The sequence below is a fragment of the Halictus rubicundus genome, chromosome 13 (genome assembly GCF_050948215.1).
Source record: "Halictus rubicundus isolate RS-2024b chromosome 13, iyHalRubi1_principal, whole genome shotgun sequence".
Taxonomy (NCBI): domain Eukaryota; kingdom Metazoa; phylum Arthropoda; class Insecta; order Hymenoptera; family Halictidae; genus Halictus; species Halictus rubicundus.
In genome coordinates this window covers 2,670,271-2,694,891 of record NC_135161.1, presented here as the reverse complement: position 1 = coordinate 2,694,891, position 24,621 = coordinate 2,670,271, and the positions used below count along the sequence as shown (strand labels likewise).

The 24,621-nt window shown below is 33.1% G+C and overlaps 1 protein-coding gene across 1 annotated transcript in view; it reads left to right on the top strand.

Moving 5' to 3' along the window:
* Positions 1-24,621, top strand: part of LOC143360356 (uncharacterized) — a 141,467-nt gene that overhangs the window by 62,106 nt on the left and 54,740 nt on the right. Inside the window, exon 2 of the mRNA XM_076799111.1 lies at positions 2,199-2,384. Within this exon, the coding sequence (XP_076655226.1) occupies positions 2,199-2,384 (186 nt within the window). The remainder of the gene's footprint in view (positions 1-2,198; positions 2,385-24,621) is intronic.

Here is a 24,621-nt window from a genome sequence, read left to right as displayed (position 1 = left end):
CTTGAGTTACAAAGACTAGTTCTAACCAGGAACCACAACTGTTATAACCAAAAAGAAAAACAGTCATGGAATAACAAGTATTTCATCGACTAAAATCGTATTGGTTACAAATAAGGATTATAAGTAACCGAAAATTTTTTCTTTTATTGGTAAATGTTATCTTTGAGAGAAATTCATTTCGATCACTTATAACAGTTATCAATGAGATTTTATTTCGATCGCTAATAGCAGTTATCGATGGGAGAAGTTTATTTCGGTCGCTCATAACAGTTGTCAATGAGAGAAGTTTATTTGGATCGTTCATAACAGTTATCGATAAGAAAAATTTATTTCGATCGCTCATAACAGTTATCAATGAGAAAAATTTATTTCGATCGCTCATAACACTTATTGATGAAGGAAATTTGTAATAGTCACTATTAAATAGTACAACTTTCAAATGGTAGACAATCAATTATTTAATAAATTTTTTATTGATAAAATTAATTGCTAGAATCAAAATTTAATCTGACAAACATGAGTTTCCCCACATTTTCTCCTAACAAATTACATCGCAAATCATCTAACGTTAATTTTAGAGCAGAAAAGGTTCGTTCAACACTAACCTAAGTTGCGGGCACAGCGTGAATTATTCACGCTAATTTTGATAAATACGGGAGTCTAATATTTCTGGTTTCCCAGTTGAAAAAATTTTGAAAAATTTTTTTCAGATTTTGTGTTGTTCTTATGGTCTGTTGATTCGTCTTGTTGTGCGAAACTTCCTCAATGAATTTCACAGGCTTGGTCCATCCGAAAAAGAGTAGACAACTCAGTAATTAAATAAGCAACTGAAATGAATTTTCTCATCAATAATTATTATGAACAAGTGAAAAGAAATTCGATCATCGATAACTGTTATGAGCAATCGAAACAGTTTTTCTTCATCGCTAACGGTTATCGAGGAGGATTCAATTTTTTGGACACTAATAACTGTTATTTGTAACCAAAAAGTATTAAAATCGATATTTTTTAATCATTTTATTCTTCGAATTTTTTTCTTTATACTTTGTGTAGATGATCTAAAATTTCAATAATAATCAACTTTTTATTAATGGTTTTTATCGTAGAAAATTTTAGAATAACTGGTATTTTTGGTCCCTGGTTCTAACAAAAGACTTTTCAAGTTATTGCATAAGAAAAGTTTTCTTAAAAATTCGTGACGTTCAATCGAGCATCATTGTGATGGACACGTAAGCTGTTGCTTATGTATTGAATGCAATTTTATCTTGAAAATATACGAATGTTTTATGTACCGAATTAAACGCGCCGTTAAGGATTAGCGTATGGACCATTCAAAGATGAGTTTCCCGTTTCAAGAATAAACATTTTGATCTACAACACAAGTGTTTTTGAAAGCATCAGCTACTCTAACTCTTCGGTGATACTCAAACAACAGAAGAAAAGTAACTTCAATCTAAATTAAAAAATTCAAGGTGCGTTTGGAAAAGGACGAGTAGAATCGTGAAATAATAGAAATCGCATACATAATATAACTTTATTTTCACAATAAAATTGTGCTTCGATTCTGGAACTGTTATACAGTTTAAACAAACGGTTGTTTGATTTATGAAAAACGTACTTTTAATTAACGGTATTTAATTAACACATATATGTATATACTCAATATCAATTTCCACTTAATTGGTAAATGGAAATCAATTTTTCTTTGCTGCATCGAGAACGTAATAAAATAAAGAAAATTTATTAGTGCCGCAGCAATCATAATAATCCCACTGGGGGGTTAATGGAAGATTCAAAAAGTGATGCACTATGTACCGTAATCATTTACGTTGATATTCATTACAATGATTTTAACCCACAAACAAAGAAAAAGATACTAATCAATTTATAATGCTTATTGTAAATAGATAAGAGTCGTTTATCACATAATCCAATTTTATGAATAATATCTTTAGGTTGAATCAGTAGAATCGAAAACATATTGGTATTTATGCCTAAGTCAAACTGACCGATATGTTATCGATTCATTTCTACAGACAGGCAATAACTCGTTTAATTATTCTAGATAAGAATAAAATTAGATTATTTATTGAATCACGACATAATATAAACTACACTTGTATTTGTGCTTGCTTTAAAGAATAATGACACGATCAGTGAACATTTTTTGACCTACGTTTTCGTTTTATTTGTTTTAGATCTGCAATGATTCGTACAAATGCAATTGTACGGGAATAAAAGGTAATCCAGGTTTTTCCGGCATCCCTGGGCCACAAGGACCGGAAGGGCTTCCGGGTGACATCGGTCCAGATGGGCCCCCTGGACCAAAGGGTGAAAAAGGTGCTGGTGGAGAATATGGCGGCACCGGAGAGAAGGGTTACCGGGTAAGTCAGCAATTTTATCTGCAATTAATTGACTAGATGTGTCTGCCAGTAGTCATTAGTATTACGTTGATATATATGTATGAGGCAATCCATTTTTTTTCATTGACTCTGGGAAGAATCTTAAAATGTCTTAGAGTGGATGACATTTCGTAGTATAACCTGACGTACCGAGGATACAAACCAAAGTATCATATAGGTACAACATATAGGTACTCTAGATTACTTTTAACAAGTTCTTGTTGATGTATTATTAATTTAAGTGCCTCACGAAATTATTAGGTTTGCAGAAGCATAAACACAAGTTTGATTAGATTTCTTTCTATTTCTGAAGGATAATCTTGAGAAGAAAGTAGTTTAATGGAGAAATGACAAATAATAATTTGGAATAGGAAAAGTAGGTTAAGCTGACAATAGGCATTTTAATGTTTCGCAGGACGCTAAAGGCATACAGAGAGTATTCATATTAATTATATAAAGTGTATAGTCCTAAATTTTTTAACCGAATGACAAAAAATATGATGTCCGAAGTAAGCATCATTTAAATTTGATGAACTATAGTACTTTCGTGTAGTTATAATCGTAGTGATCAATTTATATGCATTTTGTGAACTCGAGTAACAATTAGAGTCAATGTAAAAAAGATTAAATTAAATTTATGTAAACTCTCCAACATCGGTAATTTTAGTTTTGAAAACTAAATATAGAAAATATTTCATGATTAGTCGCATATAATTTCATATAATCTTAATGATAGGCTCATGTGTTACCATCTGTAAAAAGTGTAGGACGACACGAACGTGGAAATAATCTTGTGTTACTGACGCAATCCCGTCGTAAAAGCGTTAACGAGAAACACAGGCAAATTTCTTTTATTGCTGTGAGTCAATTTCAACATCATAGTATGTCAGCCGTGTTTAACTAGTTTCAAACATTAGAGCTATTTTAGTTATGATCACACGAGTTAAAATCTCCGAAGAAAGCTGTACTTCATCTTGCTAAAATTAACTATGTATGTTATCTGTATTAAAACAAGGAAGTACATTGCACGAAGTCATGGTAATATTTATCATGAAATATTTCAACGTTATACATTTTAACAATCCCATGCCTTTTATAATTGACACGATAACGTGGACACGTAAATTTTTTAATTGCATTATAATGTATATACATGTTACAGAGTATACAAAAATTCACAATACATACTTCTTTGCCAAGGATAATTAAACCCTTCGAAGGTGTCATATTCGTTTCGTGCAGACATAAGTACTAAAGTAAAGTAAAGAAAAAAGGTAGAAAAAAGGGTAAAAATTGTGATGTCGGTAAGGTAGAAATTGATACTAATATAATTAAAAAATTGTTTCGGGTTGCCAAAAATACTTTTGGGAAACGCGGTTTTAATGCAAAATGAGGCTATGTGTCAAATTTGAGCTCAATCCGGTTTGACCGATTTTCGGAACTTCAGCCTAAGTGTCCGCACACTTTTGAGCGGAGGTGTACTTATATATATATATATATATATATATATATATATATATATATATATATATATATATATACTCGATTATCCGAACTGCTGGAATGATTAGGGTTTTACTACGTTACTTAGTTGGAGAAAAAATCGGTCTGAGTTAAGTGTGTAACCAAACGCAACCGATCGGGTTGGCGTGACGCGATCCCTGCGAGGACCATTCGAACAGTTGACGAGGATACCAAGTTCATATTTCTTTTCTCCGTGTTCTTAATACAATCATTCTGCGATAACGTACACGTGAGTCGACAGAAGAATAAAAAAAAAGACAGTTCCATGGCGTCACCGACCAGAATCAGAACATGTCCAAATGCGGAGGAAGACGAACAGCAGCCCGGACGAGAGAGAATTACCAGCGGACTCCCACGAAGTCCGCCCGCACTCGGTGTTCCCGTACCGTACCGAACTACCGCGAATCCGTTCTTTCGCAACTCGATCCAGCCCCTTGCCGACACGAGATGACGCGACGCGACGCGATGTGACGTGACGTGACGTGAATCCAGAATGATAGTCCTCGATGAATAATCCTGTTTTTTCTTGTCAAACGAATCGCGATTATTGTTATCTTCTTAATCGTTTCAATGGGAAATATATTTGTAATGTACAAATAACATGAAACGCTACTTCCTAAACCGTGGGCAACACGTTTTAGCGATTAGAATAATTCAAGGTCACTCAATGTGACTGACATTAAGGATATTCTGGTTTTTTATTTTCAAAAGATCGATTTCTTTTGTTGCATTTTCTTTAAGCATACGTGTGGTAGAATGTGTGTGCGAGAGGATTTGTTTGAATCCGCAAAATTAACGTAGTTATAAGCATTTAAACGCTTTTTTCTCGAAACTACTTTTTTCGAAACCGTTGCCACGATATCTCGAGCTCTACTTGAATAATCGACTTAAAATTTGAAGAGGGTCCCCAGCACAAACCCTGTGATCGCACAAATAAAAATTTTTTAAATCCCTCGTTTCTTCCCTATTTTTATAACTTACTAAATGTGGAAAAAGGAAAAAATCAGTAATTTGAGTATAAAATACCATTTTGTAAATAATCAAGATTTTTCGTTTATTTCGGTTCAGACCATAGTCACATTCATACTGATTAATATACTTCCTCATTTTTTTTTTGTTTTCGATCAGCAAAAGGACCGGAATCGTGACAACACATGTTTTTTCAAACCAAAAAAAAAAAATAACACATTGGCCAAAGCCAACGTCACGCTAAGCGGGACATATCGCCGAGCCGGAATCCGTCTGCTGTAGCCGCGCTCTAATTAGTCCTTGTTTTTCGTTAATAACTCCCGAACAAAGTAGCGGAGAGCATTTTTGCAAAAGAAAAAGTTAATTGAAATGACCTCAGAAATCATACCTTTCAAGGAAGTACAACATTTTTGGGGCACCCTGTATATGTAGTTGATAACTCAAATTATTATAAATTAGAACAGTATCGATTTATTTCGTGCTGTTTGAGAAATTTAGTTCACTTTTCTGTACCCCGAATTTGTTGTACAGATGTGTTTGGAAACCGCTAACAACGAGTGGAGACAACGAGAAAACAAATGCATATAGTTGGAACAGGGACGTTTTTACAGTCTTCGAATACTATTGCTAAAAGTCTAAGAAGGTTGTTTATTTCAATGCTTCCTTAAAAATCAACAATATACATAAATCTTTCTCTATTACAGAAAAATCGATGCGAGGATTGACTTTGTAACAATTTAAAAACCGATATACAGAACCAAAAAAATTATTCTTATGGAACCGATACAAGAACCGTAATAGGAACGCAATCGAAATAGATATTAGCTGATAATTTTGGTTATTTTATCGGTTCTTTAAGCTCCGCTTTAGAGTCTAGAGTTGTTCTTCGTCTTCCCTCAATAAAGTCGCTAACGACTCGTCGACAACGATTATTTAACAGCTCTTAGATCAATGCAGGGAACGGTTGGGGCCCCTCTAACGCTTGCTTCCCCCACCATCCTCACTTTCGTGCAGCACGTACCTTCGTCGCGTTCGCTGGTGTCTCGTATCTTCGTTGCCCCACGGTAAAGACCCTCAGTGGAAGAGGATAGTGGGCACTATGGTGGGCCGGTCTTGTCTCAATCGAGACAAAAATGCCCATCCCTGACGTAGATAAATGCTGGGGACGGATGTGGCCCCTCAAACGCTTGCCTCCCCCACCATCCTCTCTTTCGTGCAGTGCGCACCTTAGTCTCGCATCTTCGTTGCCCCACGGTAACGGCGCTTACTGAAAGGGGACAGTAGGTGTTATGGCGGGGATGGCTTTGCCTCAATTGAGGCAAACGTGCCCGGTACTGTCTTTGATACTTATTATTAGACTGCGGAAGTTTATGCAGTTTGCAATTTTTCTAGAGGAATTTTAAGGGGGAACCAAATAAAATATTATTTTCAGTGGTAGTAGCCTTTGTAGACCTGAAGTATATCAAAATTGTACTAAATTCTGTCGAATATGGCATTCTAGCATTTTTTGAAAATTTTCTAGAGCCATAAATGCATAAAGATCCCCAGGCTACTTATTATACCCACATCTAAAAAAAAAATATATTTCCAGTTTTCGGCAATTTTTATAAATAATCATAGTACTAACATAATATTCTTACTATTGTTTAATGGACAATTTCTGATTTCTAAAGAAATTTCTCCTTCATCTCGAATGTCTTCTATTTGAATTTCTTCAAGTTTTTGGAAATCTTGTTCTTTTTGAAAATCTTTGAACATTTAGCACGAAGTTTAGGTCCATTTAATCACATGTCAAAAAGCATCTGAACGAATAAATCACCAAACCAGCAGTTATGCCGATTATACAGTGTAATGAAAATGTGTTTATAACTTTTAGGATATCTAGTGCTCGTTAAATTCTAAGAAGTTCCTAATAACTATAGGTCGAAAAATCAATATTTTCAATGTTATAAATTGAAAATAAATTGAAATGTTATAAATGAATTGCCTTACCTAATTACTTACTAACTACTTATTACCATATTTTCGGACGTAATTCGTTTATTTCATTCATTGTTGAAAAGTGCATTATGTTTTCCTTAACTAACTAACAGTAACTTTCCTAAACCAGAAAAGGAAAAAAGTGATAAAGTGGTGGTACATAGTTTCAACCGAAACAAAAAATTCTTTATAATTTTAAAAATGCTAACGTTGCGATTCGCGATTCGCGTTTGTCACGTCTTTTCTTCATCATTTAGCGAGTCCTATCTACTCTATGGTACAGTTTCCTTAAATGTTTAACAACTAATGTCCAAATCCACGGATTCAAAGAAATTTATAAGACGATATATTCTAGGAACTAGATTTTTACAATCTCGTTATGGTAATAATGCTTTCTTATATTCTAACGTCAACTTTGACAATTTCTGTAATATTCAAAATATTTGGAAAATATTTCGAAAAAAGAAATTAATATTTTGGTCCCAGAAAAAGCGAATACACTCTCAAGCATCTTAACAAAAGTTTACACATTCAAAATTGTTTTAATTTATTCCGTTAATAAAACCAAGAATTATTTACTTTCCTGTTCACGAACTTAATTGCCTATGGCTATTAAACCTCTAAACCTTCCAAGCACGTTCACCTACGAAAAAGGTTTGTCTCTTTTCGAAATCAAATAACTTCGAAGGTGTAGGAATTATTCAGATGACTTGTCTTAGGAGGAGACCTAGCTTCTACATATTTTATAATAACATAAATCGCAAATAATTAAAAATGTTAATCGTAAGAAATCAGAATTTGTTTAATCGAATCAGACACATTTGATATAATAAATATTTAAATAATATGTCTCATGATTCATTTGAAGGAGTAAATAATTATGAAGTGTGGATATGGATATTAAATGATATATTTTCGTATTGTATTAATTTTGTATTTCGTACTTGAATAAATCATTTGTTAAATAGTTTCTGCCAAGAATATTTCAAATATATTTCTTTTGACAAACTGTTCTGAGCGAAAAGATTTAAAGTGTAACTGCCGATGCGTTGTGTCTAGAAATTCTAATTAAGTCATAGATAAAACACATAGATAAAACAGTTTTATTTGAACAAATTAGCTCGAATAAAAAAACTCATCTGAAAATTATTTATTTGATTTCAACACGAAATGAAATGATGTTATTTTTAAAACAAAAGTAATAAAGTAATGGAAATAATCCATTATTATTTTTATATTTATTTGAAATATAATTTTTACACTCGATTCAGTTGAACATCTGAGGAATGGTAATGACATGCACATTATTACACACAATAATTAATAAATTTAATTTGTAAATTTTTAATATATTTTATACTAAACCGTTATGATCGTTCGTTCTTTCGGTGAAACAACTAAAAGCGACGTTGCACACAAACACTGGATGCAGATGCAGAACGTACGGTTACCAAAGCAATTTACGTAAAAATTATAAAAATTCGAGGTAGAATACATTGGGGACACAGAATTGTCTTGCTAATTAAAATGCAACACACTTTGAAATGCGATTGCATAAAAGCTAAACGAGGTTACCAGGAGAAGAGACGGTGCAGTAACGAGGTGATAAGAAACTTTATCGAAACAATGCGAAATGATGTTAAGAGCACGCCGCTTGACGACCGGCCGGTCAACTCTCTTAATGAACGTCTATCAGTTCGCGGCCAGATAAGAGTTTACGAGGGCGTTTTTTCATTTCTTCTTTTTCACGACACTAACGGATTGCATCTTTATATTAGGACGCCGCGCCAGCGGGTCCAAACGAGTCGCGGACATGACGTCATGGCCCTTTCTGGTACCGCTGCGCTGCATCAAGCGACCTTTTGAGATCGCTGCGAGCTGCAGCGTTGCCAGTACACGTCACCGATTTTCTTCAAGCATTGACCTTTTTTTTCTCACAATCAGTTTTAAAACATGCCACGGCGATGATAAATGATAACTGATGATTCCAAGTCGAGTTGATCACTGCAATAGGATTCAATCGCTCTGCTTGACCATGGTCGAACCTTACAGCACAGTGATCACCAAAAGTTCACTTCTCTTTTGACTCGTTTATTGTCGGCAGAATTAAGTAAAAACACATGACAAATAAATTGATGGAAAAAATTTTGCAATATTTGCAGATCCATTGCAATTTAAGAAAATTGTTGATTGTAGCATTCACAAAACTGTACGTTTAGATATTTAAGAAAGAACCAGTTATTTATAAATTATTTACGGTGAAAATTGCTTTTAATAATCAGTGGCTAATCCATTAGGATGAATTAGCTGAAAAATTCTTATTTTCGTATTGCTTACAAATACTTCTATCAATTGTTGATCAATTTCTTCCTACGCTTTAGCAGCTTGTAATTCCTGGGTTGTAAAACATTGCTTATTGTTTCGATGTACATATTCGTTCAACGAGTATTCCCCATAGGTTTTCAATGGGATTTATATCCGGAGAACATGCAGTGATTTCTAAGTCATGTTTAAACACTCGCACTACCATGGATAGCAAATTCAAGACGACGAATTTTATGTATTTTTTCAAACATATTAATTTTCTAATTGTTAAATGCTTAATCATTGAACGTTTCTTTAAAATTCTTCTAATTGTCCGAGCTGAAACGTTCTAGTTCTTTAACCGTTATGGAGGAATTGTTTGAAATAATTTGCATTAAACTTAGTTTATAAATACATGGTTTCTTACTAACAGCAACTTTCGTAAAAGCACTAATAATTCATTGATTCTGCGAATATTACAAAAATTTGTCTTTCTTATCTTTATTTTTCATGTATTTTTACGTAACTTTGCAAAAGGAAGAACAACAGTTATAACTACGACAATAAACGATCTAAAAAGGAAATGAACTTATAATTTTGGCCAGCAGTGTATGTTGATACTCGATTTATTTAATGAACAGAAAATATAAATTATAGAATAGAAAACGGTTGTTACACAATTTAAATTTATTCGTGTTATATAACAAATATTTTTTTAACAAATGTAAATCCAATTTGGAGGATGTCTGCAAAAGAAGTATGTTTGTTGTTGGTACGGTAAATTATGAAAACTGCAAGCAGTAATACCAGCTGTGGAGATTATAGTGATGCATCGAATAACTGTATTAAGAGTTCCTTTATCGTAACTATCCCGAAATGAAGCAAAGCTCGCGAATTTTTAAAAGAACAGACATGTTATTGAAGATTCTATTATATCGTAACACACATCTATTGGAGATGAGTTCAATATTTATGAAACACACAAGTCTGTTTATAACTAGTTTAATAACAATAATGTAAGTGACACAATATCTAACCTATATTCTCAGCGCTGCCAACTCTCACACTTCACACTCACTCTACACTCTGTTCAAACTCATTTATACTACACTCAATCGATACAAACAACCCAACAATATCAAACCAACACACTAAACTTAGTTATTTTAAAAGATTTTTGCGCAGTATGAGTGTGAATATCGTCACAGCTAAAATAAATGAGAAACAACGATAGTCGATAAAATGGTGAAGACAAATGAAAAAATTGTTTGAATTTTAAGAAAAAACTTCTTTTCAATTTCCGAAAATACGGTTTCACGAATATATCGAACGACAAAGATGCCTTTGATGACTGCAAAGTATTAAATAAATTTCAAAAATGATGCTTCATAAGAAGCACATTTATATTCGGACACTTATTGTTAAAGAGAAAGATTTAATCTTGATCTATTGTTATATCTTTATTAGTTGAATCGAATAAAATTTTTTCTTCACTAAAATATTTGCACTATGAATTTCAAATAATTTTAAATTAGAATTCGCGTGTTATCCATGTTAACACAAAATTCAATTATAATTAGGTAACATTGACTGAACTGAGTGACACATTTTCAATGTGACGATCGTAAAACTAGGGTAAGGGGCCCAATTACTGTGGGGGTACCAATTACTATGCCTATATTAATTCTACTTATTTTTAAAGCATACTGGATATTAAAAAAGAGGTATGTAACATATATGTATTAACAGATTTTAATGAAAAATATTCAATATCTCTGTTTTAATATGCATTATGCTTTAAAGTATAGTTAATATATGCATAGTAATTGGTAACCCCACAGTAACTGGGTCTTTTACCTATATTATGATTTTGAATAATTTTCTGACTGCTATAGCGGCATGTTACATATCTACACTGAAATTTACATACAATCGAATAAGGATGCTGTATCTTTCAAGGAATTGTAAAAATTCCACAGGATCTCAATTCGGTATCGATATTGTTCTTCTTCTTGTCATCGCACGTTTCACCCACGTTTCTCGACATTTCGGACGACAGAGTTGTGAATGTCCTCCTACGCTCGGTCTTATATTGAAGCAGTTTTGATATAGGTTTATGCGTGGACTCCGAATAATCAGATGGGTTTACGAGGGCATGTGACGGTAACGCTGGAATCGCTATCCTTCATTGTGAATTCATCGCGGTTGGCGAAACATTCGCATGTTACCTGGAACTCGAGAAATGAGAAGATTTAATAACTTGATTATGTTATGAAGTTATTAATAGAAACAGTCGGTTTTCCATAATTCCTAGAGATCCTTTATAAACATTCATAGCATTGATTTGTCGCATCGTTTTACCAATTTTGTCGCACGGAAAATGAATTTTAATTTAAGACAGCTTTCTAAATTTTTTAAGTGAGTTGTGTGTTTTTACACTCACCACTTGTTGCAGCGACAATTTTTTGCGATATCATCTACTGTTATCAAATTATTTTAAAATTCTTTCTTCAGCAAAAATTTCTAATTTTCCACGCAGTTCAGGAATTGAAAAAAAAACACCTCGAGTGTATACAATGAAATTGAGAAAAAAACTCGTAAAATTACTCACGCGATATTTCCTAGAAATTCTGCCCACTAGTAGCCCTACGGATACAGCATCAATTCCGCGAAAAATTTTTTAGTAGACGAAAAGAGCTTCCAGGGTCGTAACTTTTCGAACAAACATCCACTTGCTATTTCCGTTGAAAAATATAAAAAGTCGAGCTTTCTAACGCAACGATGTATCACTTCGTGTAATTTACATATATTTGATATAATTTTACGCCTTCTCAAATGACGCAGATTAAATTTTCTGACAATGCTTTGTTTATGAGTTATGATGGTAATAATGAAGAGAAGTTGAATTCGGTGAAGAATACTTTGGTCTAAATATCTACTGTAACAAAATAGTGCTTCGAAAAGCATTGTTATTGCGAATTTTACAGTTTATAGAAAGTGTGATTTTATGTCTTGCAGCGGTTTTACCGGTACACATTGTTATGGGGATGGGGTCTAAAAATAGGTACAACTAAAAATTGCCGTTATTTATTCATAAAATGAAAAAAATGTTAAGAAAAAAATTTCACTGTTTTGTAAACATTTTATTACAAAAAACTGTACTGTGTTAAAAATATAATTATCTTTGCATAAAAGCTCAGGACAGAATAAACTATACTATACTATATATTACTATAGGGAAAATTAACGAATAAATAAAAAATCAATTGAAATTACAATTTTATTAAAATGTAGTTCGAGTCCAGCCTATCTATATAAAATGCAATACAAAAAAAAAATAGTTACGCTCATATCCTTCTTTAAACAAGCTGAGTTGGTTCAGTTGCGTATGTATTCTTGGCGAATACATTTCGTAAATAATCCTCTTTTCTGCGCAATATATTAGTACTTTTGATAACAATACCCATATTGTAAGTTTCACATATAATCTATATTGTTGAAAATAAGCTTCTGAAATTAATTCATCACTAGTTTCAATCCTGCAGCAGTAGAACACGTTATAAAACGTTTTAATAACAAATCACGAAAACTGAAATAAAAAGTTGTCACATCTAGGGATTCATTAATGATTCTTTTGAATCTTAAATGTTAAAATTGATCTATAGAAATAAAATTCAATAAGCATGTAGAAATATAGAAAATGTGGAAACGTAAAAATAGAAATAGTTAAAACTGTCGAGACTGGGAAATTGTCAACGACCATGTTCTGTGAAAGATTCACACATACGAAAACAAAAACAGAAGTCGCCATATAGTGGTCGATAAGTATAAAAAATTGGATGAAAATAAAAAGAAATTATTTTAGAAGTTGAAAATTATTATATAATTGGATTCATTAACGGTTAAGTGGAAAATTAAATAATTTATTATATAATTTTACTTAGTGATGTCTAATATGTATAACTGACAAATATTTTTCGATTTAATCTGATTTCAACTAAAAAATTGCAATTACTGAAAATGTTTCATGCCTTTCTTCTACCGAACTTGACATGCTCCGAACTGTTTAAAAAACTGAAAATGTGTCTTTAAAGTAGTAAAATAAATTAAGTTTCCGAGTCATAGTGATTTTTGTCCTACTTTGTAGAAAAATCGATAAAATCGATCACTGCGAGCAAAGACACTGTTCTTGTCTTTGCCCGAAAAAAGAAGAAAACTAATTGAACTCGTCGATAATGTAAAATCTAATGTAAAATATTGACGACGCGACGTCGCGCCCGATCGATCCATGATTGCCCTGACAATCAGCATCACTGGCAGCGGAGAGAAGCGAGCAGAGAAGACTGCGCTTCAAAATTACACGGTAGGAGTAGTGGGAATGGCACAGTTCTCTGCGCTTTGGGTTAATGATTCGGCCCGGTTCTGGACGTAGGCGTTAATGATAAATTACAGCATCTCACGTTCCTGGCATTTGGCATTGATCCCTATCTACGTAACGATTACCCAGATATAACATATTACGTGGATACCCACGTGCGACTGACTTTTTCCAGTAGCCCGATGAAATCGTCTACGTCGTTGTCTCGTTATCAGGATTGGCACGAATTATCGCTGGAAGCGCGGCCCTTCCTGTTGCAATGACACTCTCAGATTGCTTGCCACGTCTAGTATCGACGCAACGTATCCGTAGACAACTTTATTTTAAGGCTTCCATATACTGACGGACAAAAGCAAGTTTAAAAATGAAATTTTCTATATACAGGGTGGCCCGTAAGTCACTTTCCCATTTAAAAGATGAATAACTTTTTTATTTTTTAATCATTTGTATTTATTTTTATTATGGTCCAAGGTACGTGAAATGGAATTATATTTTTAATTCAGGAGCGGAAAATAACGTCGCGTAGGTGAGCTCCATTTTCTTTTTCGCAAGCGTTTCAATGTTTCTGGTTCCAATTTCTGGCCTGAATTTCTTCCCTATTCGAGGGTTACTAACGTACGCTTGGTCGTTCAAATATCCCCACCTTTTCTCGGTAGATTTCTAACGTTATAATAGCCAATGTATGCTCCCTGCGTTAGAATAACGGAATACTGATTTTAAAAATACAATTTAATTGTTTTTGCTCTGTTGTGAATTCTTCCGTAATAAATTTCCAAAGGAAGAGTTTAAAACTCTGAAACAAATATTTCAAAACATACATTTAAGGAAAAGTTATTCATCTTTTAAATGGGAAAGTGACTTAAGGGCCACCTTGTATGGGTATTAATAACTTTAGCACTACGTAGATGGTTTCTCATATATTGATCTAATTTGAGGCATCCTGGCCACACTGTACAATAACAAACTTCTTTTGTCTATTCTAACATCTAAGAAAAAAGGTCGTTAGTCCAATTTTAAAAAGTTATTAGTTTTCACAGGGTGTCCACTTAATTTTGTCCCCGACTCTATCTTGTTTAATTTCTGAATACATATTGGCTGTAATAAATATATCTACTTTTGTTCGAAAAGTCAAGTATTTATTTCACTGTGCACGTTTCATCATAGAACTTCGATAATGACAATAAAATCAAATCTTTGCACTAATATCAAGTATTTCAAATTCAATATTTCCGAAACTGTTAATTTTGAAACATACACTGCCGCTCAAAAGTATGTGGTCACCTTTTCAAGCGGAATAACTTTTTTAAAATTGGTCCAAATGACTTGAATCTTTTTTAGATGTTAGACCAACTAGTTTGCTAGAGAATCACTAAACAAACATTTTTTTAGATTGCAATTGGTTGGAATGATAAAAAAATGAAGAAATGATGATTTTTCAACTTTTTTATCTGGGCCTATAACGATAATTTAAAAAATTCGTTTTGTTGATTTCGGTAACTTACATGCACACTGAAAATTTCATCGAAATCGGTCAACGTTGCAATGAGCTACGAACGTATCAAAATGAGAGTTTAAGGGTGAAAGTCGCAAATTTTCGACCTTGCCAGGGAATTTCGCCCTTATGTGATCATTTTGAAACGTTTGTAGCGCATTGCAACATTGACCGATTTTTATAAAATTTTCAGTATGCATATAAGTTATCGAAATCTACGAAGCGCATTTTTTAAATTATCGTCATAAGATCAGATGAAAAAGTTGAAAAAACATTATTTTTTAATTTATTTAGCATTCCAACCAATTGTAATCTAAAAAAAAAACATTTGTTTAGTCTTTCTCTAGCAAACTAGTCGGTCTAACATCTAAAAAAGATTCAAGTCATTCGGACCAATTTTAAAAAAGTTATTCCGCTTGAAAAGGTGTCAATATACATTCCGCCACGAGTGTATATTACGCACCAGACACTATTGGATAATTGTATTCATTTGTGCGCATCTATATTAAAAATCGTGCAAAATTTAACTCTTAACTGGACCTTTAAAATGTTCCTTAGTAATGATGCAATGATTCAATTAGATTATGCTGAATATTCATCTCTATCGAAATGGTAAATAGAGCTTCGCTCAAATCCACAAACAGATATATTATTAAGAGTTGCACATGAAATAGTTATTGGCATAAATTGGAGTGAGGCCAAATTAGCCCTAATAGGGTGAGAGACCCAATTACTGTGTCCTGCAACGGGTCTTCCGAAATTTCCTCTAGCAAAAGCTTCTTTTTCTCTAAACAAACCTTTCTCAAGAATATAAAGTTATATTTCAAAGCTTCCGTTTTTTATATAAATTTTCTTATAAAACAAACCCTTCTTTGAATATAAGTACCCGTGTTAGTTACTGTGTGCTTATACTCTTCAAAGATTAGTCACTGTGCCTTAATTACTGTGCCCCCTCCCCGAATACTGTGCCTTAATTACTGTGCCCCCCCCCCCCCGAATACTGTGCTATTAGTAATTTATATGTTATATATCTCTCTTTTAATATCCATTATGCTTTAAAAGTAAGTATAATTAATCGACTGCGAATTTTATGCATTTATGACAAAAATGAGAAGGTGTAATTCAAAACAGTAAAAAGATTAAAAGAGTTTAACAGTGTCATTATACCATTTTTAACATATAAAAATTATTAATGAGCAAAATAAATGTTTACTTAGCGCTTATAGATTGCAATTGATGTATAACAATTTTATTTTGCATAAAGATCCGCAGTCTAATAATTAATATAGGCACAATAATTGGCACCCCCCACAGTAATTGGGTCCCTCACCCTAGTTCGCTTAAAGGTTTAACCAGTTAACTGTGTTCGACGTGTATATAAGTCAATCGAAAACTCTATTACGGTGCGGTTAACGTTAATGAATTGTTAATTTCTTATCGAATAAAAATATAATTCTTTCTCATTCTGCTTTACTTTTTTCGTAAAATTTATTATAGAGGCATTTGACCTGCGTTCGACGTGTATATTCGTCATTGCTTGATTTTAATTCCGCGCCGTGAGGAATTTTTAAAATTAAACTCCGCAGTTAACTGCGGTTAATGAGTACAATCTTGTTATTCTTATGTGGCAATGCAAACTAGACAGTTTTAGTACGCGGTGACTAAAACAACCTGTTTCGTATTGATTACCATGTGCACGATGATTAAGTTTCCTGAGCGAAGGCTCCGCAAGTAAAGTAAACAGAAAATTTCGTGCCGGCCGTGCGCAGATTGTCAAACTGATCAAAGACCAAGAGAAAAGGGAAGAAGGAAAAACAGGAAGGAAACACAAGGCGACACAAGGCGGCACAAGGCTTACTGAGAAAGAGACGTCAACGTTGACGAGACATAGGAGACACACGTGAAATCCTCGTTTCGTTTCGTTTTGTTTTGTTTCGTTTCGACGAAGTAGGGTATCTTGTATGCTCCGATAAAGAAATCTCTGTTTCACCGTCGATACGCCTCTCTGCCACGTGAACCTATCCTTCTCTGATATACAGGCGTTACGTGCCATTAACCCTTCGTGACATTCGCACTTTGAACCACCCGCTACGATTACACAAAAATGTATTAGGGTAGCGTGAAATACTTGTCTCATTTTCCTTGTGAGAAGAGTAATTTTGTTAACAATTCCAGGAATAAGTTTTTTAATGCTTCTTTTATAATACCTCGGGAGTTAATGAGACAATACTTCTAATTTTAGATTTTACTCCGTATAAACTCTACACAAAAGATTATTTGAAGCTTACTTATTCAAACACAGTTTTCATGCAGACACGATCATATGTATCGCATACTTATTCATCAACATATAAACTGAAAGTCAATCTACATATAATGACAGCGGTTCTCTTCGAAAAATATAAAAAAATGTTTCGGACATGATTGTTTATAAAAATCAACGATCAAACGCATGGAATACAGTAACTACAAAAATGTGCATAATCTCTTATCAATATTACAAAGCACAGAGCGTTGAAGCAATATTTGAAATAAATATTAGAACTCCTACATATTTTAGTAAAATGTGAAGCATATAAGTCATTTTTATTGCACAAATAGAAAGGTATGTCAAAATAAACATCAAGACGCACGTACACAATACATACAGAAATTTTGCCACCCGATGTGTCGCTCTATGACACAACGAGCATGGTTTACGTTTTTCAGTCCCGTCATCATAGGTGCTTCATAAAATATGATGCGTACAGTGATCGACAGAAAGCATTTCAAAAAAATATTCGAATGGTAAATACATTATCACTTTGTAATTTATTCTTGACCGAATTCGAAATGTATTTAAATATTGTATTCGCTTGTTATATCTATTGAATACATAAATCGGTAACTATTTACAATAAGGGATTCCTCACAAATTTCAATGACCTTGAAATACGTTGTTGGGGGCATAATTCTGAACAACTTTTTCCTCTACGTGTTATCACCGGACGAGCTCTGTTTGTGAGACATCTACAAAAAACCGATGCTACTGCACATAGTCTGTTTTCTAACCTATAGCACGACCTAGCCGAGCCATTTTAATGACCTTGAAATATATAACTAAGGTCATCATTCTGAACAACTTTTTCCTATACATATTACAGCCGGAAGACCTTGGTTTGTGAGATATTCGTGGAAAACTGTTGGAGTGACAAATTCTACCTTTTTCAACTGACTAAATTTCCCCTGGGTCCCGAACTTCCCCCCTCTCCCTCCCCAAACCTAACCCAGACTTAGGCAAAATTCGTTCAAAATGACTATACAAACGTCAGTTAGGTTAAGTATTTTAATTTTTCTTGGAGTTGCCAAAGAGGTTAGGTCTGGGTTAGGTCCCCCGGGGGGGGGGGGGGGGGGATTGCAGTCGAAACGTTTCGCTGTCTATTTATGAAAAAAATGGGTTGTACGGTAAAGTTAATCGTTTCGCTAAATACACGTCGAAAAGTAAACTAGAAAACTAGTAAAAATCGTGTTTAACCCATAAGTGGGCTGGATGCGGCCCACTAATATTTGTGCTAATAATTATTTAATGTATAACCATTGATAATATAACTATTTGAAAAATAGTATTTGCGAATTTCGATAAAACTTGATTATCTGACTATGCTTCTATTCACCGTTTCGATAGAGATGAATATTAAATATAATTCAATCGAATAATTTTTAAAGTAATAATTAAAATAATTAAAATAATAATTTTAAAGTTTCCATTACGAAATGTATGCATAAAGGTTCAAGAGATTCGTAAAATTCAGTTGGAGTAATTGGTAGAGTAAAACTACCAGTATGTGTCGATAACAAAGCGGAATGAAAAATGTAGACATGTAGCTGTTCTCAATGCGAGATCTATCGAGAATCTAACGTAATCTTTTCCAATTCATTTTCGGCCTATTGTTGATTTGCCAGTACATTTCATGGGCGATAACTTTCATCGAAAGTTGATAACGGGCATGAAACGGATACACGCAGCGGAGTCCTACGCGCTCGTTCGTCCTCTCGTATCTCCAAGTGCGGGGGTGAGAAACGTTTCCGTTCTACAATCAACAGCACATCATTTTAATCTAATACTTCGCAGTTTCTGACAACAGTTTCATAGTACAAGTCGAACTCGATCAAACTGTTTACGATTATGTGCTCCTGGATGAAAAATTTGTCTTCGGTTACCTTAAAGATTAAATAGGTAGCCATGATAAAAAGAAAACAATAACCGAATTGTTCGTTTTTGGATAATAATGTGCACAGTTTGATTGAAACGTGTCTTGTTGCCTTTGTCAGATAAAATGAGTTTAAACATTTAATTTTAATCACTAATAATTTTAAAATGTTGAAAATCACATGTTGCTTTTCTTCAATTCTTTTAATCTTTCTACTTTTTCAATTTGCACCTACCCACTTTTGCACAGAGTTGTGCAGAATTACAATTGAATTACTCCAGGAATTATAATTACAAAGTAATTGAATTACATTGTAGTTAAATCATATTGTACTTTACAATTCAGACCTTCACTCAATTAAATTACAAGGTAATTCGTAATTGCAATTCGAGTATAATTATAAAATACTTTGCAATGGATTTACATCAATTACGAACTACGATGTAATTAAATCAAACTTAAAAATTAAAGAATAATAAAGTAATAGGTAAGTAATAAGAGTTTGAAAAATCCATGTGAAGGTTTCAAACAGAAGGAATTTATTATTTACAAATTTATAATATCTGAACAGAAATAACTTCTACGTTACATATTTATTAAATTTCAAACATAAATATAAAAATCAGGAAAAAGAAACATGTCTATACGTTACCTAGGCTACGATATATATGAAAGGAAAAAATAACGACAATCATGTAATGAGACTCATTAAACAAACATTAATATTATATGTAAGTAAAATGAAATACATTATCTAATAACAAAAAACTGAAAAAAGGAACGTTTTTAGCTTACCACTAACCAATGATACGATCACTTTGACGTATTACGAACAAGCACGAGGAAATTCTTCAAAGTTCAAAATAATTAGTAATTGAATTAATTGAAAGGTTTGAATTATGTAATTCAGTTACGACGTAGTTGAATTACTATATAATTGAAATACAATGTAATTCAATTGTGCAATTGAATTACAACGTAACTGAATTAGCACAACTCTGCTTTTGCATAAAATCTGCAGTCTAGTAATGTGTTAATAACTTTCAACGATAACATCTCGAAAGAAAGTCAAAGTATACGTGTGATATGCGGCATTTTTCCTCGTAACTACAGATATTATATTTGATAGAAACTTCTAGATCAATTTCCCCGTGTGATCTGTCGGAGAGTAAGATTGCGGTTTCTCGAAATTAGGTCGTCCCATTAAATGCACGCGTAGAACAAACCGAAAGAGGGAGAATAATGAAGAAGAGAGGATAGCATACCACGCGTATTGCGATAACGCACTTCCCATTGACAGATCATTCTATGCGTCCAGCAACGTGGAACCGGATGTCGACTGATCTCATATTCCGATACGCTCCGCCTGCCTCCCTCCCACCCTCCCTCCCTCCCACCTTTCCTTCCTTCCTTAATGTCTGGCAGAGTTTCAGCGAACATTTTCTCGGTAAACAAGAAAAAACCGATTAGCTTCATGGTCGATCAAAACTGATAAAAAAAGATCGTCTCATGGTGTCCATGATTCCGGCTGTTCTACTAATCTGAAATTGAAAGCCAAGAAGATTCTTAATCAGGATGAGCTTAGTTATAGCAGGTACTTCGACCATATTTACGTGTAGAGGAATTTTCGAAGCGTGAACTGAACATTTTTTGACTTCTAGTAAAGAAAACATACGCAATTTTCTGCAAAATAATATGCGATTAAAAAGCAGTAAGTTCAACAAGTTAAAAAAAAATACACGTTTTTCGTTAGTGTTTCCTGATAGAAGATAATCGAAACACACTTTAGTTTTCAGATTTCAGAAAAAATTTTTTGATCTTATTCCGATATTTTTCTCAATTTTTTCGAAAATCGTTTGTTTTACGAAAAAGGTAATACAACATAGAAGACGGAGCCGGAAAGTTTTGTTGAACATATTTTTCGATGCAGTCCATAAGTTAGGAGATATTCGAGAAAAACGATTTTATGATAATTTAATTAATTATTTTATTGGGGGGGGGGGGCGTAAAAGAAATTCAAAAGTCGAAAATAAAAGCCATCCTAAGGTACGTTTTTTATTCGTTTCCTCTCTGGGAAATTCGAGCTGTCTTTGCAACTTCTGTCGAACGTCGTTGTAAACCATCGACGCTCCTCAAACAATGATAAGTTCGTTAATCTTAGGAATTCAGGTATAAGACTTTACACGTAAATTTCTGAAGGTATATTCTTTAAGAATTTATGAAACGCTCACAGTACAATACTCCCTTAATCGACTACCCGATATGATGTATTAAAATCGATTTGCCAGATCTATATATATATATATATATAGTTTGCAAAAAATTATTAGAGGGACTGTCTACTTTAAGGATATAGTATTTTTTGAGTAATCAGGAGAGTATAAAAAAGCAACCAGCTTCAACGTCGCGTCACAACAATCTACATTGTAGATATTCGTATGTATGTATGTATGTAATTCAATTCAAGATACTCAAGCAGAGACATTACTAAGAGCTACATAGACTGTTGTACAATCGCACTGTAAAATGAGTGCGTGTATAAACATACTTCATAAACACGTCATCGTAGAAGGAATGTGTACTCCGAACTGCATACTTTGTGTACCATCCCTTTCTGATAAAAATTGTTGGGTGACTGACTTGTACAATAGTAATCTGCATTTGTAGTTTAGTACTGTTCTCTCGACCAAGCTCAATCATCTTATCGCAACCCTTGGTTCTTATGTTAGTCGCATAAACTTTAGACGTTTTTATCACGCTCTATACATACCGGGTGGACCAATAACTTTGACCAGCTTGAATATTTCCATTATAATAATATGAAACATATACATTTGTAATAATACGAAACAATAAACTTGCATCGTATTTTTTATATGGGTGTAGGCATTTCGAAGATTTCAAGGTCATTTTGATTTCTTTAAATAGAATGCTCTGTCACATATCTTATATTATCATGAATATTTCAAGAATTATTACTAAGCACAATCGATATAAACACTTTCTAGGTATCTTATATTAGCAATTTTTTTTTAAAAGTAGAAACTTTTTAGGCGATTAGAAATATTCCTTCCAATACTTTTCATTTGTTCATTTTTCTGCCGATATGTTTTTTTTTTCTTAAGCGTTACAAACCGATTAAAATTAGTTCCAAACATTTGCAAATCTTCCATATGAAACCATCTATGTACTGAATCAGACTGTACAAATGTTTCAGATATCTTTCTTATTTAGTAGTTCAAAGTCGCACAAATTACAAAATTTGTTGCAAAATATTAGTGTATATATGTTATTAAATTTATTCATTTATGTTCAATAAGTTCGTTTATTAATTTTATTTACTTTATAAATTGTTTCCGTTTCAAAGATTCTTTTAAAAAGAGATTTTAATTTGTGCGACGAAGAACATTGTATTTGGAATTATAAATTATGAAAATTAATCTTTTCCTTTAACTTTAAATAATGTTAATTAACCTTACAAAATGTGAAAGTAACGTAAACAATGGCTGGTTTAAAGGAACTTAATAGTATTATTTTCTTAACAGTAATTTCTGCTTTGGCTTGATAGTTTATTACAACCTTTACTAACGATTTTAAAATAAGAAGACACAAGAAATTTCACTGTAATTGATGAATTTTCTACAAAGTTTTATGGATTAATGTTATACGAAAACTATTGCATTCAGCAGTAGCATTATTCGTTCCTTGTTTGCTCGAAGGGATGGCTTAAGATGCGTAATGAGGATGAGACATAAATCTCTTCAAGACTTAATAATTTAATAATATTTATATGCTACAATGATTGAATACGTCAATGTTGAATATGTTTCATACAAGTTCGTATTCCATTCGTGACGTTAACATGATTTCGTGTTCTCTATGTCTTCTACAATAACATGACTACTAGTGACCCTTCAAATTATAATTGTGTCGTGAGTTTCAACTACACATGAAGTTGAATGGTGGTTGTCGAATTTTCGATTTGTTTTGTGGATATGGCGATAGAAAGCTTCACTGATGGAGTTGGAATTTGTTACTAACAATCCTCTACACTCAAAAGGTCACCTTTTCGGAGGACATATCACTCGAGGATCCCGTACGTCTGATTCTAATTGTAAGTTACAATTATTGACGAACAGTCGTTGTAAAATGTTTAGACTGGCTGGCTATGGCGGCACATCTTTTATTCAATCTTTCAAAGGACAAAACAAAAATCCTCAAAATAATACAAAACTAATCGGCAAAATTAAAAAGAATTTAATATAGTTTCACTTTATTTCTGTTGAATTTCACGTTGTTCTTGCAGACGGCCGTATTGTATATATAAAAACGACTTACGGGGGGAAGTTTTCTCAAAAAAATTTTTTTACACAGTTTGGTAGATACAATAATACCGTGCAACTTTCGTTTCAAATTTTTTTAAATATCATTTATTGTTCTTGAGATATTTCACGAAAAAGAAAATATTACAATTTTTTCAAGGGCTGACTTCGTCCCGATAATGCGATAAGTAGACCGAAAAAAGTAGGGTTGTATTGGGTATAACTTACTCTATTTGTGTGCAAAGTATCATAATTTTTTGAATTTACGAGTTTGACAACTTCCCTTGTATGCTTCATTTTACATATAATTTTGGCACGAGTTTAGTTTTCTATGCAAATGTAATAAACAGACGCATATATAAACGTATCGTGTGCATATCTCAAAAATTATTGCGAATATGGAAGAGTAAAAGTACCGTAGACGTTATTTCTATGTTACAAGATAATTTGATTGATATCATCGAAAATTGAGTTTTCGGTTTTTGAAGAGTTTTTCATGATTCTGTTAATTAAGTATGTACTTGGCATAACCATTACTGGCGATAACACGCTAAAATCAATCGGCTGATATACGGCTCAACAAAGCACACTAATATTTCAGTTCTACGCGTTTGCTCGGTCATAGTGAAGCACGTAGATTTCACAAAGGATGCTGAAATATCATTCAATTACAAACCGTTCGCGGTTCTGTGAATTTAACAAAGACAATTATTGTTTGTCATACATCCCCCCCCCCGTTTATTTTGGCTCTCATTCATTCAATCAAATAACCAGCCAACTATTAATGTAAACATTTTACATCTAATACTGGAGTTACCTTTGCCTATTTTTGCAACATGATTCTGATATTATTCTGATTTATTTTACAGCTACAGTAACTAGAATTTTTTTCTCTTTCACAATTTGATATCCAAGAAAATCAAGAAAACGGTTCAAATTCCAGGGAAATGTCAATATATTCTTTTGCCAGTTTGTACATACAAAAATTGTGGGCACCTGTACCTTGGAAACCCGTAAATTTTTAACTTTTTTATACATAATCCTGTAGATTTTAACGAGA